This window comes from Xiphophorus hellerii, chromosome 12, assembly GCF_003331165.1.
Source record: "Xiphophorus hellerii strain 12219 chromosome 12, Xiphophorus_hellerii-4.1, whole genome shotgun sequence".
In the NCBI taxonomy this organism is placed as follows: domain Eukaryota; kingdom Metazoa; phylum Chordata; class Actinopteri; order Cyprinodontiformes; family Poeciliidae; genus Xiphophorus; species Xiphophorus hellerii.
In genome coordinates, this window is record NC_045683.1 from 30,112,052 (window position 1) to 30,129,235 (window position 17,184).

General features: G+C 41.8%; 2 protein-coding genes across 2 annotated transcripts; one reads left to right on the forward strand and one right to left on the reverse strand.

Moving 5' to 3' along the window:
* Positions 1 to 37: 37 nt before the first annotated feature.
* On the forward strand, positions 38 to 8,954 carry pptc7a (protein phosphatase targeting COQ7 a). Its single transcript, XM_032577844.1, has 6 exons — positions 38 to 564; positions 1,669 to 1,848; positions 3,202 to 3,400; positions 5,846 to 5,969; positions 6,087 to 6,216; positions 7,130 to 8,954. The coding sequence occupies exons 1-6, from the start codon at positions 363 to 365 to the stop codon at positions 7,186 to 7,188; spliced, it is 894 nt and encodes a 297-aa protein (XP_032433735.1). The 5' UTR covers positions 38 to 362; the 3' UTR covers positions 7,189 to 8,954.
* rad9b (RAD9 checkpoint clamp component B) lies at positions 8,601 to 17,121 on the reverse strand (the record flags this gene model as incomplete). The annotated part of the gene is made up of 10 exons (XM_032577849.1): positions 8,601 to 9,474; positions 10,978 to 11,191; positions 12,563 to 12,685; positions 12,912 to 12,976; positions 13,784 to 13,890; positions 15,387 to 15,493; positions 15,908 to 16,007; positions 16,202 to 16,316; positions 16,646 to 16,783; positions 16,978 to 17,121. Coding segments are annotated over 10 exons (1,248 nt in total), but the record flags the coding sequence as incomplete, so codon positions are not given.
* Positions 17,122 to 17,184: the final 63 nt, after the last annotated feature.

The following is a 17,184-nucleotide window of genomic DNA, read 5'->3' on the forward strand; positions in this document are numbered from 1 at the left end:
GTCACAAGACCGCGCGCTCTGAGGCCACAGCAGCAGCTGCTGCTCCACAGTCTCTCTTACGCAGTGAGGCAAAGCGGCAGCATGGCCGTTCACAACCAACCCTCGCAGGACTTCAACAGAGGAAGAAACCAATTTCTTTGAATTTCTTTCTGCTTAAAACACCAAAAAAAAGGAAAGAAAACACCTTCGGGAGACTACTACCGTCGGCGACAATTCGTCTTTATGCGCGGCGGCTGTTTTCGGCGGCGGCGGCACTTCTCCAGCCTGGTTCGCCTGTCAAACATTGCGTGCTCACATCGACGCTAAGCTAGCTCAGCTGCTAGCTTGGCCGGTTTGTTTCGTACGGAGCTGGTGCGTAGGTGATGTTGTCCGTGCTGTCTTACGGTAGACTTGTTGCCAGAGCTGTCATCGGCGGGCTTTCTCAGACAGACGGCCGCGACTACAGCCTGGTGACGGCGAGCTGCGGCTTCGGCAAAGACTTCCGCAGAGGCATCCTGAAGAAAGGGATGTGTTATGGGGACGACGCGTGCTTCATCGCCCGGCACAGGTCCGCCGATGTTTTGGGTAAGTGTCTGCTCTTTTGTTTGCTCCAGAAATTATATTGCTACGCACGCAGCATCATTCTTCACTTAACAGCTTGTAGCTACAGGTTGAAATGTGCAGGGCCACTGTTCTTATTGATAAAGACTGGGTTAATTTGTGTAAAACCTGAACAGCATGAAAATCCAAACCTGCTGTTTGTGGAATCAGCACTGAGACACAGAAACCTTGATCTGTGTGGACAACCTGTCATTTAAGTCTCGTGGGACTCCCACCACCTAAGCTGATTGTATGTGCTGACACCCGCAGAGTAGATCAGGTTGCCAGATTTAACTTGCAAATTGGAACACCTTCAACACAAAATCGCATTGTTTTTGGACCCGCTTGCTTCATTTTTAAATTTTTTTTTTTTTAGGTTGCAGGCTGGTCTCTATTGTCTGACTCTGGGTGGGATGATGCAGTGGGACTGTCCTTGTATGGTCAGCAGAACAGATTCTGGCTTCTTGAGCCCAGGAACTTTCCTTTCTAGGCAAATCTTGGATTAAAGCTCTTATAAGGCAAAACTATAAAACCCAATAAACACAACATCTTCAGGTCTTAATAAACAAACTAAAATTTGAGTAATTTAATTGGATCTCTGCTCAAACGTTCAGGCCTGTTGAACTTTTTTCACCTTACTACCACAAGCCGAGATGTTTTGATTTTCATTTTTATGTGATCGCACAACACAAACCGAGTGAAGTAGAGGTAAAACGATGGTTTCGATTTTATAATGTGTGTCGCAAAACTGTATACATCGCAATGACCACACATGATGAAACATGGTGGTGGCAGAATGATGCTGCGAGTGCTTGATATGAACGCGGGTGGAGATTGGGTTGGAATGGGCCAATGTCTTTAGATGTGCAAAGCTAATAGACGCGCAACAAAAAACTTGCAGTATTTTCAGTAAACACTGTATAACCTAGCCACAGCTGTGGACTTTAACTGAGCCTGAGCAGAAATAATTTAAAAATGTTATAAATATTCACTGCTTCACAAATCTGTCTCCATCCAAACATCCATTTTTATTTCCTTGCATTTCAGTTCTTACATAACCGTCTCACCTGTTTGCTTTTTTGTTTGTAGGTGTAGCGGATGGAGTTGGTGGCTGGAGAGACTACGGTGTGGACCCGTCGCAGTTTTCCAGTACGCTGATGAAGACGTGCGAGAGGCTGGTGAAGGAAGGACGCTTTGTTCCCAGCAGCCCGGTGGGAGTCCTTACGACCAGCTACTACGAGCTACTACAGAACAAAGTGCCTCTACTGGGTAAACAGAAAAAACATTTATTTTGGTATCCTGCACATTATGTTATCTTGTATTGGCGCTTTTATTATTCTACAGAATAAGGACAAACCCCACCACGTAGAAGCAGGAAACCATTGGCATCAGTTGACAGGGGTTTAGACTGCTGTGTGCAGACATGCTGCGCCTTACAGTGAAAACGGCACATTTCCATGTGGTTTAGATCTGAGCTACATTATCCGGGCCTGGGCGGTTTTCATCTATTTGGTTTATTGCTGCCTGGGCTGGGATTTTTGCATTATGACTCACAACAGCCAGATCCCATTAAGAAGTCCTAGGAATGTCCCAACCAGTATCCCTTTCCTCCTGCGTGGTGTTGCCTCAAAACAAACCCAGCTCACGCGATCTAACATCGGCGAAGGAGCGTGACAAGGGAACGGATCTTTGTCTCAGCAAACTTCGGTAGTTTTCCACTGAGAACCCGGCAGCAGAGCCGGGGAAAACAAAAGTTTGGATTGTACCATCCTTTACACGGCCGGAGGAATGCCGTTGAGGCAGGCGGCGTGTGTAATTGTTTAGCTGCAGAGAAAAGTGAGAGGCAGAGGACTGAGTCACAGCGTGTACAGGCTGGGGAAGTTTGAAGGTTGATCCCAGAGAGAATATTTTGGTGCTCCGGATGAATCACCAGCAGGGTGTGGCCCCTCGTTGTCAGCCTGCTCCAACAGCTCCAGTTTCCTCCTTTTCATCTCTTCTGCTTAGGGGAGTTTACCAAAATGTGTCTAATATGAAAAAAAAAATTGTAAATTTTAGGGTGATTTAATTTGTCTCCTAAATGTATACATTGAGTAAGTTATTGTGGTACAGTTCAATTGTCAGGAAATTGTGCTGGAAAAAAAATGTTTGTATTCATCTTTGATGAGGAAAAAAGCTTTTGATAACTTTTGGTCTCAATGCCTCAAGACGGCTCCGTATGATTCTGTAGTGATGGTCAAACTTTTTGCCCCCGAGACCAAAACTGGCAAATGTAAACTACTTGCGGGATACAAAATTCATTCAATCTACAATGCAAAGATAAGTTTATCGTGATGTCTCTTTTTTTAGTTTCAACACTATTTCTTATGAAATCTAGAAGATCCAAAATGTGCAAAAACACTTCAGACTGTTTCATCATTTTCTATTTTCTTGCCCCATTTTACCAATCTTGATTTGTGGTCAGAGGGCCGAGCAAAGATAATTTCAAGGGCCACAGTTTGGACAGACCTGACCTGCAGCCAATAGAGTTTATTTTCATCTCGTTTTAGGAGCGGTCGCAATGCTGGTCAACATTTTGGTTTGTAAATTCTAAAGAAGTGAATTTGTGTGCGATTATGTCTGTAGGTAGCAGCACCGCCTGCATTGTGGTGTTGGACAGGCAGAGTCACCAGCTTCACACAGCCAACCTGGGAGACTCGGGTTTCCTGGTGGTCCGGGGCGGGGAGGTGGTCCACCGCTCAGACGAACAGCAGCACTACTTTAACACACCCTTCCAGCTGTCCATCGCTCCTCCCGGGGCGGAGGGAGCCGTGCTCAGCGACAGGTGAGCCGCCCAGCAGAACCTGCACTTCACCTGTGTCCATTATGTGCTGCTCAAAAAGATCTACAGTCAGATTGACTGATAAAGAATTCTTAGCTTTTTGTTTTGTTTTGTAAAAATAAACTGGATAAAAGATTATTGCATATTGCTTCATGATTTTTTTTTTTTTTCGTCAATCATAATTTAACCATAGTTTCACTTACATAAAAACGGTTAAACACAGTCAGCACAGATTTTCTCTGCACTAATATTAATAGTAGCACTGACAATTGAGATTCCTTCTATGTCTCTGATCTGTATTTTGGGGACTGATGAGGAATCATTTGCACATGTTACTCTGGATTTTGGTTTACTTGGAGGACCGAAACTTCAGCTTAGCAGTTTTGCTAACAAGAAAATCGCTCTGCTCAGTGAATAATGCCGTGGGGAATATTTTTGCAAAACGGTGTGTTTTCCTTTAGTTTTTAACTCCTGGTTTTCTCCTTTCTTACTGGTTGCAGCACCATGTTGTTTTTATGCTGCGTTTTAACATGGATTTGTAAAAAGTGAGAACTGTAAGGCGTTGGCACTTTTTCAAGACTTGTTGGGACTTTTCTGCACAGCTGCTGCAGCGCGGCCTTCGACACCCTGCTAACTAATAGGCGGTCTGCGTTACAAACGCGACAAAAGAGATTATCTGAACGGAACCGCTCTGCAGAGCTTTTCAGTCTGGCCTGCGCGTCCCACATGTAGCGCCGTAGCGGCGGGTCAGGGGCCACGTGCTGCCGGGTCTCGTTGCTGTGGCGTGCCAAGCAGCAGCGCTGCAGACGTCAGCGGAGATCAGGATGTTTGCCAAGCTTTCCCTCTTACCCAGGTCAAAGTCTGTGTGGGCTGATGAGGGGCAAAACGAAGAGTCCAGAGTCGGTCCTGCTGCCAGCGGATTCGGCTCCCGTTTCACTTGTTCATCTTTGATCCACCAGATTATTTTTAAGACTCTTAAAAGGTGATTCTTAGAAAACTGGCAAAACATGAAGCACGGATAGAGGTGGGCTGCATGGCTCTACTGGAGCTGAATTTAGTTTCTGCCAGTCTGCTTTTTGTTCTGCTAGGGCTGGATGATACGGCTGAAAAGCTGATATAAGCGTTTCATATCAGTCCATCAATATTTGTTGATTAGTTTGTTTTAAATATTTGAAATATTCCCAAACTTTCCAGTTTTCACTCCATGCTGTTTTTAATTATTTTATTATTATTATTATTATTTTTAAGCAGTTTTGAAACTGTTGGACTGCTGCCGTGCATGTTACTTAACAAGTTGTTGCTAGGTAACCAGAGAGTAAGTAAGTTGATGTCACTCACCTTGCTTGTCTGTTAATGAGAGGTTCAGTGGCTCAAGTCTTTCCTCCGCCTACATCCCCCAGAATGCTATGCGGTTCTGGATCGGAGTTCAGTGAATATTGTATATATATCATCACCTTCCTAAAATAATGGTCCAAGTCATTTATTGCCAATATCTTCTTTTTATTTGTTTTTTTGACCACAATCACTTCGGGGAAGGACAGGAGGGGATTGTCCTATGATCTGGAAATTTCAGTCTTACTGAAGATTTAATCAGCAGCTTACAGAATACAACAGCAGATCAAACCTCTAGTTGAGTAACAGCAGCAGCTCGAAGAAGACAAACGTCAAAGCTGAAATACATAAACATGAAGATCCGCTGAATTAAAGTCAGACTTGACATTAAACCGTGACGTTTATATCAACCATTTTTCCTTCGATGAGGAAACGGTGCACACTGCTCTCTGAATGTCGCAGGTTTGCGGTTACAGTTTCTGCTTCATGATGATTTTATCTGCATGAGGATCGAGTTAATGTGGTTTGTTCTTCCTGGCTTCATGAAAACTGGCTTGCCCTTAAAGAGTATTTGTAAAATGAGAATAATCAGGTTGGTTTTTTTTTTCATATCCATCCATTGCTGCCAACACTGAATATCCCAACATCTCCTTCTGAGCCTATTTTTCCAGCCACTTCATAGATAATACAGCACAAGGCAGGTTGTTCCTGGGAGCCATGTCTCACTGTGTCCTGACGCAGTCCAGACACCTTTTATATTGAATCATATTCATAACTGTGGGGCGGGTTTGCAGCAGAGTGGAGGCATCTTCCAAGAAGCAAACATGAGACCACTCTGGCAACCGAAGCACTTAATGTTGTACTAGACCACACTGTTCTTTCTAAGATCCTTGAATACACTTTACTTTTAAAGTGAGATTATGTTTTCATAACCGAGGTGAATCTGTGTAATTCCATATGATGCAACTGGATTTATTTATTTTTTCCAGGATAGAAGACAAGCTATGTTGCAGGTGTAAATAAACTAAAACTAGTTTGCGGTACTCTTTATGAAACTCAGTTTTTCATCAAGGACTAAACTGACAGTGCTCCTTATCTGAATCTGTGTGTTTACAGCCCAGAATCTGCTGACAGCTCCTCCTTTGACGTGCAGCTGGGTGACATAATCCTCACCGCCACCGATGGGCTGTTCGACAACATGCCTGATTATATGATCCTCCAAGAGCTGAAAAAACTGAAGGTAAGTGACAAACATTACTGCTGCTGCTGAGTCTGAATCCAAAAGAAAAACATAACGTTCACTTCTTCTTCTTTTTTTTCCCCCCTTTCTTTTTGTTTGTTTTTTTTGCTTCCTCAGAACTCAAACTATGAGAGCATTCAGCAGACCGCCCGCAGCATCGCAGAGCAAGCTCATGTACTGGCATATGACCCCAACTACATGTCACCTTTTGCACAGTTTGCATGCGACAACGGACTGAATGTCAGAGGTAGGTTTCTTTGTACCTAGTTTAAAGCTACACTACATACAGCATTGCAACCGACTACACAGTGTAACAGGAAGACTGCTTGGAGACAGTGTTGGTTGGGTTATTATATTTCATGAGTCAGGCAATAAAACTCATGTCAACCAATCAGATTGCTTCAAAACAACCTCACCTTCCTGTAAGGAATAAAAAATAGAATGAGAAGATCAAATGAAAGTTGGTGAATTGCCTACAGACTAGATGAAGAAGAAAAATGGGAGCGGTACAGGAGTCATTTTACCAGGAGTAGGATGAGACAGGAATTTTTGTTTTTACTTTGGACCGGGATTTAAATGGGACAGGTGTTGTTTTTTGGTTTTTTTTCTGTAGGAGTGGGATTGGACAGGAATCTCTCTGCCAAAAATGCATCTAAAAGTTAAATAATACTGGCCGTTGAGGCCTGGAGTTTGAGGCCCTCTGATCTAGATTACTACATTAACTGAGATGTCCAATCACTGCTGGCGTTTCCAAACCATTCATAACAAAAGCTCGAAAGCACCTTTGCTACACTCCGTACAGCCTTCCTGTTGTCTGCTAAACTCTGTAGCTCCTCCAGTCTAAATGAACTACAGTTGTTTCGCTACGTCGTAGAAAACAGTTACTTACTTAAAACATCTTGCCAAATCTAAAAATAAAATTTTTCACATTCACACTGAAGAGTGTTGTTGACACTGCTTAGTATTGCACGTTTACTTTCACCAGTCAGGTCAAACTGAAATTGGCCGATTTCGGTCCTCTGCTGATTTCTGCGTGCAACATGATTCGTGTCTTTTCCAGAGAAATGACACAACGTTAACCTTTGCTCTTTGTGATGGCTTAGACATATTTTTTTCTACCACCATCCTAGCTGTTTTTTTTGTTTTGTTTATTTTTGCAGGAGGGAAGCCAGACGACATCACAGTACTATTGTCCATCGTGGCAGAATACACAGACTAGAACCTGCTTGCCGGGACGTCGCTAATCTGCCTCTGGAAGTAATGAACTGCTTCAATTCCTGCTGGCCAGGATGTAGGTTTGACATCTGATGCTTCCTCCACATCTACAGGATCCACTCTGCTGAAGAACCGCCCCAACGCCCTTTCTGTTCTCCCTACCGCCAGCGAGAGGTCAAAATATGCAAACGAGAGGCCTAAAACACACTTCTGTCTCAGTTGGACTTTTGGCATCTTTGTAGTTTTCCACTGCTCACTTGCTAATCCCATTGCCAAGGATCAGTAGTCACTGGTTGGAGATGAAGCATCCAGTTTGAGGTCAAGTCCCTCTCTTTCCTGATGGGAGGCTGGGGTGAGGAGAAAGTCAAGGCCCGAGTCTCCATAAGGGAATAAAAAGTTCTTAGGCATACAGAAGAGACTGGCGGCTTTAGGGCTCAATAACCAAGCTGCAGTTTGTAGATGTTTCAAGACCTTCAAGGAAAGTTTTGGAGTGTTTTCCAGGAGCATGGAGCAAAAGTTAAACAAGACGGTGTGTTCAGAGTCTACCAAAAAAAATAAAAAAAGACCCAGCTAATGTGACGATGGCACACCTGTCGGCAGGCTTGTCTTTAAAGATTTCACATCGACGAGCGGCAGCTGCCTTTTTCTCACTGGTGCGATTGGAGTCCAGCGCATGTTTTGTTACTGAGCGGGACGGAGTATTTACAGTCGGAAAGCCTCTTTGGATGTATGCGACGCACATTATTTATCAAACCGATGTTCTCCCTTTAATCTTAGAGCTGCTGGTGAAGTTTTGACAGTAATTTTGTGTGAAGCGTGTATGGATGCGAGTGTGACGAATGACTGGTGTTGTTGAGTTGGATGTCAAGGCGCTGGACTGACTCCACATCCACTGGACTTAATGGGTCTGGCAGCCTTAAACGCACACAGCTAAAAAAAAAGAAAAGCTGAAGTTGGTCGGGTGACCAAAACGTATTTTTGTAACTTTGTTCGGTGTGATTGTTTGCTGCTTCAGGGTAGCTTAAGCTGTCGTTCAGTTTCCCCCTCCTCCCTTCTGCTGTAGGTTTTAATAGTGATGGTCGTTGTGTTTCCATTACACCACAAAGATTTGCACTAGGTGTGTTTCTGCGACTTTCTACCTACACTTAGTAAGATGTCACTGTAAGGTTGAGATGTTATTATGACGTGCCTTGTATCAGGAGATGTTGATACTGGCAGACATGTCCTCTGTTAGTCACCCAACTGAGCACAGAGCCCTAAAACTGTAAAGTAGCCATAGAGATGAAACAGCTCTGCTGTCTAAAGATATTCTTTTTTGTTTTGTTTCCTTAAAATCGACCACTGTGTTTAGGTCAGGACGTTGGGACTAGTGGTGATCCCTGCTTCAGAAAACCGTCCCTGTGAATTTCTTTGTCATTGTTTACAATCTGCACTAATGAAACAAATTTTTTTTATTTCTCCTCCCCATACGCTGGGGCTGACGATAAGGGCTGCAGAGTCGGGTGTATTAAGATGGCGACAGAGGTGGATCCAAGTGTGAAAGTATAAATGTTGGACAATCTCAGCAGCATCGGCTCAAGCTGTTCAGTTCTCCCAGTCATCTGGCTCATGACTCACACCTGCACCATCGCTTTTCCTCTTAGTCTCATATTTCAAACACACTTGGGCTACCGGAGCGTGTATATACGGCGTACAGTTAAATGCAGATCTGAGTTCTGTGCGGAAAATTTGAAATCTGTAAAATATTTAAATAAAGATGATATTTATTTATAATGTTTCCGACTGCATTCTGTTTACAAAAGTTGTTTGTTTACTAGTATTTCTGTTTTTTGTAAACCTGCTGGCTGATGCTGTGGCTCAACAGGATAACATCAAATTCAGGAAACATTTTGTACAACACGCATCCTCCCCAACAGTCCACAGGTGGCTGGTTTTTCAATGTGTGGCAGCTTCATGTTGGCATGTTTTCACAGACAAAGCTAAGAGCAGCTGCCATGTCGACGACATCAGGTACCAGAAAAGAATCTTAGTAGAAACTGTTAATATAACACTAAATATCTTAGATTAATACTCAGTCTAGCATTCTGATTCTGTGAAAATATTGCCTTGTTTCAAACAGAAATCACAAGTTCAGAAGAATGACTTGTGTAATCTCTCACAGTGAAGGGCTTCTCAGGTGGTTGTTGTCAGTGTCTTCCTCATCGCTGTAACATGCCAGGACAGGCAGCTGGGCAGCACAACCATCTTCATCTTGCTGAGAGGACAAGGCGTTGAACAGCAGGGAACAGACCTGACGGCGGGGGGGAGGGGGATAAAACCATTAGCTGGTAACATGTTGGAGAATGTCCTCAAAATGCTTCTAAAACTGCAAAACGAATTCTGCCACTTGCATTACAAAAACACTCAAAAGTGACAAAAAAAAAAAAAAAGATCCAGGCTTTTACCACATTTTGCCAGTCAGTGTAGCAGTTTGATTTTATCGTAGATTGTTTAAATGTATTGACAGCCACAGTCTACATATGGGAGCTGCAGAGAGTACGTTCAGAAGACGAGAGGCATGTAAAAATGGCTCCTAGCCACAACTTTACATAAGAGCACAAGAGGGAAGTCGGTGGTTTGGGCCTTGCATGTCTCTAAATGATCCTGATTTGCATCTGTCAGAGCTTTGACGTTTTAGGACCAGAAAAGCTACAAATTCTGATTTTGGGTTATTAAAGTTTGGAAACGTGAAGAAGCCTCTCCGACTTCCTTCTCTGATCTTCCAAACAAATTAGCTGCAAATGCAGCTTTTCATAAGCCTCAGGTTGAGCTCTGCACATTAAAAGTTGTTGATCAGCCATTGTTTAGTGACTAAGTTTACTTAACTTGTAACAATTATATAATTACGAAAGAAACTTTTTTTTTTAAATGGGTGTGTGGATTAATACTGAAATTGTGATAGAGCATGTTAAACAAAAAAAAGCTTTTTTGTAGTACTCTACAAATAGAACCTTATAATAGAATCGAATCACCACAGTTTTATCTGTAAACGGCCAAATTACATGAAGATGAAAATATGTTATTCAATTCCAAATAAGTTCTCTTTGAATGCAGGGACGTATTCATACTTTTTCATATTTTAACAGTTTTATGAATAGTTTTTTTTTATTTTTTAATCAACACATTATGCCACAGCCGGCCCTTTAAAGGGGCAGTTTCATGTCAAAATCTTTTTTGAGCTTTACATCATGTTATACAGTTATTCCCTCATCGAAAACACGCTGGGGAGTGTCGCTTTGAGTCTTTCATGCATATTTAAGAAATCCTTTAATCCCCATGGCAACTGTTCAGCTGTTCAAAACGCCTTGGTGGACCTAGTGAGACGCAGCTCCTCAGAGCTGCAGCAATTAGCAAAAACCTGGTAGAACTGAGCCTCTGCTGAGCTGATTATAGGAACGACAGTACTTCTCAGTGAAACACAGAGCAGGAGTTTCTTAAAGGGACAGAGGCCCAATTTCAAGGTGTTAAATCAGGAATGCCTCTTTTAAGTTATATTTGACATAAACAGCATTTTTGTAACAACTGAAGGTAACAGTTACTTGACTATGTTATAAAATAGCACTATGTGGCTGGACAACACATAGTGCTGCCCCTTTAAAGACTTTCTTGATCTTGATGTGGCCCATGACAAAAAAAGAGTTTGACTTCTCCAGGACAGAGGAATAAAGCAAGGCATCAGAGTAAATGTAGGAGAGAAAATTGGACAGAGGTGAGGTGAGGAATTACAGCCATAGGTACAGGAAGAGCTCGTCACCTTAGTGGATGCAGGGCTTGAGGCGGAGCTGGTACATTCCTGGCTGTCTACACTGAGGCAGGTCGACTCCCTGATCTCAGGGAGGCGCGTTGCACCGGGACAGCTGATTACAGGACGGCGCTGGCTGGATGGAATCAGCTCATCAGGAACGGTGTAACTCCTGCTGCCTGGTCCCTGAGACACGGCCACAGGTTGAGCTGGGGAGCTTACGCACCTGAAAACACCACAGGATACATTTAACTCTCACTAAACAGTCTGTCTCGCTGCGGAACTGCTAAATCACTGCTTTTACGGAGAACAGTCGTGTGTCAGTGAAGTCTGACTCGTGAGCATGTGGATCATCACTGAGCCCGGTGAGGACAGGCGCTTGTTAAACTGGGAAAGTGTGACGAGGTATGTGGAAAATAAAGAAGATGTCCAACAAGTTAATGACAGAGTAGAGCCGACAAGAAACCACTGACCTCTGACTGTGTTGAAGTACAGCAGTTTAAATAGTGCAAGAAATAAAACAACCCTCCGCATAGTGAAACTTGTAACTGCGATATTGTTGCTGAATAATCTGACATCAATACTGATTTAGCCACATTCACCCAAATTTGCTAGAAAAACTGAAGAAATTTTGAGATTAACCTTAAGTTTCATGGTTTGGAAAGTCGAAAGTTTCCTAAAAAAAAATAAATAAATTTTGAGATTAATCTCTGAAATTTCCTAGAAAAAAAATTACTATCTGGAAATTTCCAAGTCAAAAAAAAATTATAGCAAATTTTCTACTGTTCAAACTCAGAAATGTTCTTTTTTTTTTTGAAAAATTTCTGAAGTTGACCTCAAAACTTCTACGTTTTTTGGCAGAAATTTACTCTTAAATTTTTTTTTCTATCTCCAATGGCCCAAATTCGCTATCGTAGAAGACCTGAATTAGATGTTGCGTAATAACAACCAGCTGGAGTTAGAAAAGACTGAGGCGGCTGCCGGCAGAGCGGGCTAGCGTAGAGGAGCTGAGCGGATTACAGAGCATCTCACTGGCAGGCTTCTAACCTACGCTTTGCCCTAGTTTCTCACTCACTGACACTAGACCGGCTGCAGTAACGCCACACCCTATTAGGGGGCTAAAAACAGCCAATGAGGGCAACGAGACTTGGTGGAACGCCAAGAGGGAAGGTCAGATACAAAGAGTGAAGACTGATTTACAGAATCTGGCAAAAGTGTTCAAACCCCTTCAAAGTCACATTTTATCCCTTTGCAGTCACAAATTTGAACATAATTTTATTGTTACATCAATATAGGGTTGTAGTAATGATGAAGTAGACAGAAAAAAAGTTCTTAAAATATTCTGGAACATGTGGCATCCATTTGTATTCAGCCCCTTTTTGCTCTTATACCCTAAAAAATAAATTTCAAGGTGTGAGATTAGTTTTGCGACTACTGTATGTTCTCTAGGACGTACAGATTTTGAAAACCAGCAAGCGGCGCAGATGTGATGAGGACAGAATCTGGCCAGAATAATGTCAAAAACACAAATCTGATGGATACTGATGGAGTTCAGTCAGTGGTTTTACTGACACTATTAGAACCTGGAGCTTGTTACCTGGATATTTTTGGGGTCAGGGATTCGGTTGGTTGAGAATGGTCCCTGCTGTCAGAGTCCGTCACAGTTGCCAGCAGCACAGTGGCCTCAAGGACCACGTCCTCCACAGAGAAGCACACAGGTCTGCAGACAGGGACAACTTTACCACAGCAAATAGTGAGAAAACCGCTGAAACGCCCACATTCAGCAGTCAGAGAGAAAGAGGTTTTTGAAATGGCCTAGTAGTATATGGTAATACCTATAGTAATAGGTATTACTATTCCACCTAGTAATACCTAGAAGATACAATACAGGTGTCGTATCTTCAGATATGGTTGGAAATTAATCTAAACAGCATGATGAGACTTACTTTCCTGCTGCATCGAGGAAAACCGACACTGGAAGGCTGCGAGACTCAGCAAAGGACAGTATCCCCTGAAAAACAGAACGATCGACTCAGACACGCTCCTCTGTGCTTGAAATTGTGATTAACTCAGACTCAAAGCTTAGTTTTCCAGATTCCAGAAGATGTTGAGGCTGGATAACGAGGAGAGACTCCCAGCGGGGGGGTTCAGCAAACATTCCAAGACATTAGGGGTCAAGAGTGGTGAAGGGTAATGCAGGTCAGGCCTCACTAACTGGACCAGAACAAAGAATGTCCCTTCAAATTCTCAGATGAAACATGAACAGTTACTCATTCATAAAAAATAAAAAAAACCCAACTATGACAGACCAAGCCATGTTTTTAGATTTTCCTGTTTAGGAAATCTAGAAATTTCCTAGATTCTGTGTTTTATAGTTAACTCAAATTACTGAGACAACAGTTTGAGTTTAGTCGGTTTGGATTGAAGAACTGGATCGTGCAACTGATTGCTTTTGTCAATGTTCAGTGAGGTGGTGCGTCACTATAGCATCTCTGTTTGAGCTAAAACTACAGTGAATGGAACATTTTGCTACTTGATTACCGTCTATGTCCTGAAGCAAGAACTACTGCCACCTGCAGGTGTGAGTCAGTATCTCTTAAGCCGACTGTTTTTGATCATTTTTGAGAAAAATTTGCAATAAATTCACAATTATGCCTTAGCGCAAGGGACACTAGAAATATCACCTCTGACACAGAGAAGCCCCTGATGAGCCAGACACACACATGCTGTAACTATGCAGCACATAAACACACAGATCCAAGCTACACACGATATACTCAGGTGACAAAATAAAACCGTACTAAAATAGCTCAGTTACCCTCAGCTCCTTCAGACAGAACGTTATGTCAGAGTCCAGCCCGATCTGGAAGTAGTCAAACTCGTTTGGGTGTAAGGACATCTCTGTGTACGTCGTCTTCATTGGACCTGTCACACAAACACATCCAAGTCCTCCAGTTGCACATTAAAGAAACTGGAAGAGGCAAGCCCTTCCTGTCTGTGGAACAGCTTGCACATGTAACTTTGTCTCGATGATCCTATGGATGCTTATAAAAAACTATTTAAAACTTAAAGGAGCAGCTTTTTTTTTTTAAGATTTACATCACATTGTAAAGTTATTCCCTCATCACAGACATTCCTGGAGTGATTTTTTTCATGCATGTTGGAGAAATCCTATAATCTCCCATGGCAACCATTCAGTTGTGCAAAACAACCTAGGTCCGCCTTCAAGAATGAAGTTCCTCCTCCAAGCTGCAGTTTCCAAACTTCCGGGCTTCTGCCTCACGGAGCAGCCCTCCCCCACTCAGCTCCTTCAGACTAGCCAGCAGCAATTAGCAAACACCTGGTGGAACTGCGTATTTGCTGAGCTCATCATAAGAGCTACTTCTGAGGGAAACACTGGTAAAAACTCTGTTAAATAGTTAATAGGAGGAGCCATGTTGTGATGACTTCCTAAGGCAGAGCTTCAGAAAGAGAAGGAGATTCTTAAAGAGACAGAGGCCCAATTTGAAGGTGTTAAATGACAAAGTCAAATTTCTTTTAAGTCATATTTGACATATAGCATTTTTATAACAACTGAAGCTAACTACTTGATTGTACTATAAAAATTACACTATTTAGCTAGAAAGCACATTGTACTGCCTCTTTAAACTGCTCTTTCATTTCAGTAGCATAATCCTACACTGAACATTTCTGATCAGAATCATCCCTGACAACTATTGCTACCACTTGCTGTCAATCGTTACTTCATTTAACCCACAACTTCATCCTTCGTTTCACATCAAACCCACTTGGAGTGTTTGTTACAGTCATATTTTCTTTTGACCAAAGCACATGATTCCTGCTAAGAGAAGGCCAAATGTTAATGTTTGTCATGGTAGGACTGAAAAGCCCTCTTCCCGGTGAGCCTCCCAAAACAACCAGCTGGCATGTAAATAGAGTCTAATGGTCGTCATGGAGATGTGGTAACCCAAGATGCCAGTCCTTGCTGTGGTTCTCTTAACAGTGAACTTAGGTGAACTTTGGTAATTTTACATCCTTTACTGTCCTTCTCACTCTGGGTGGTGGCGAGAAAAACACGGATCTTCATTTAGGCTAAGAGAAATTAGCTTCTTTTTCCAAGACATATTTCTTCTACAATGAAAAAGAAAATTATAAATTAGTAAGTAGAAGTTCACAGAAAGTCTGAATAACTTAAAAAATTAATTCAATTTTTAAAAAAAAGCTAGATGAATTTATTATGGGGGGGGGAGCAATTGTCCATGTTTGTATATATATATATATATATATATATATATATATATATATATATATATATATATATATATATATATATTAAATCATCATGCCAAAACTGTTGCAACTTTTATCACATTCTGTCATTTTTTGAATTTAAAGTAAACGACATGACAAAGTCAGCACACCTTTTCCGTCCTGCTGGTAATTTCTGACAGTGACTTTCAATGGAGTGATGGACAGAGTGATTTCTTCCTGAAACAGGGGAAAGTGCACCACCATGTCCGCAAGAAGCCTGCAGGAGCAAAGAGCAAAGCAGATGCAAAAATCACACAGCTTCTGTTCAATTGATTTATTGCCAATTTCCATATTGTGTGTACTTTAAGCAGTTTCAAGTGTATTTTAGGACATATTCAGATTACCAACAGGTGGTAATAGACCTATATTTTTTCTATTACACTGACCAATAAAAGGGTCTAATGAAAAAAAAAAATCTTTGGAACCTAATGAAAATGAGAGGATTAAAACTAATTTTAATGGTTTTGAATTAGTTTAGTCACAGATTTATTAATGTCAACTCTTCTGTGCTGATTTCAAAGTAAAAAGTAGCATAAACTGTGTAATAGAGAGCTAGGTATAAACGTGGCCTGCAGCCATTGACTGATGAATGGATCCAAAGGGATAGACTGATAAATGATCCAGTGCTAACCTGGCAGGAGCCTTCAGCACATTGGGACAGAGATGTGAGTCAAACACAGCCTGCAGAGCCTCACTTTCCTGGAAATGTATGTTGTGGGTTTTAATGATACCTAGAACAGCAGACACAAGGTGAAAGGAGCACACTGCCACCAGGCGTCCACAACATGCAACACGTCATGTGCAGCAAAAGGAAGAGGTTCAGCACACCTTTTGAATTCTCTTAATAGCAATTAAACAAATACAGATAGGTTTTCTTTTATTTGAGTAGAATTGGATTATTGTCCCCAAACGCAGTGTTTCCTACCATGTCTGCAGAAAAACTGGATTATCACTCGGTCGGTGGCAGTGCTGACTGATATGTGACATCGTTCCACACTGCGTTCAATGGAGGTCAAACACCGAAACAGTGGCAGCACCGACTTCAAAACAAACAAGAGGAGTTCAAATTTTCATCTTCTTGATCATAGAACTACAAAATTGTTATGACATTTACAGAATAAACCCCATTTAAAGTGCTGGTTATCCTAAAGAGACTATGACATTTTTGTATTCACACAATTTTATGGGTAAAAAGCTACACAAATTAAAAAAAACAAAACATTACAAAGGTGTTGTCAAATAATACAGTCCTCGTTTGACTTGTCTAAGAACAACAGCTTCTTTTAAAGTTGTGGAAATGGTAATGAAACATTAAAATAGCTCGTTTAGTACTTTCACAAATCACAATTATTAAGCAGACTGGATTTACCTTCATAACCAGTTTGCATTTGATTGCTTTGCTGCCCTGCTTTGATCCTGACTCCAAGCTGTACTGCTTGAAGAACATGGGTGAGAACAGGAAGCAGCCATAAGCCGAATGAGCAGCATTGACTGATCTCAGTGCCAGCTTTGGAAAGAGAGACAAAGACAACATGATGAGGACAAAATGTGAAACTCATCTAAAATAACCTGAAAGGAAAACTGGTCAGAAATGGTCCAGGGAATGTACAATGCGTTATGTGAAGCTTCCCCATACTACACTTTTTAGGAATAGCTTAAGTAAAACCTCTAAAGTTTGAGCCTAGTTTTAGTATTTCTCACCCCTTTGACCATGGGGTCCAGCCAAAGCTCATTTCCAATCCGTGACAGCGCATGAATAGCCTTACCAAGGGCTGTGAAACAAACACAGTTTATAGTTAGCACTATACTCCCATACAGTTTTAGAAAGAAAAATAAAATCACAATTTTAATGCTTTTTTTTTTTCTTTAACGACCCCCGGCAACTGCGATGTTAAAATACGTGATTAA

Coding starts and splice junctions, on each gene's coding strand:
- pptc7a (XM_032577844.1), top strand. CDS start 363: ATGTTGTCCGTGCTGTCTTACGGTAGACTTGTTGCCAGAGCTGTCATC. Junction 565..1,668: donor CAGGTCCGCCGATGTTTTGG/GTAAGTGTCTGC, acceptor TTTTGTTTGTAG/GTGTAGCGGATGGAGTTGGT. Junction 1,849..3,201: donor GAACAAAGTGCCTCTACTGG/GTAAACAGAAAA, acceptor TTATGTCTGTAG/GTAGCAGCACCGCCTGCATT.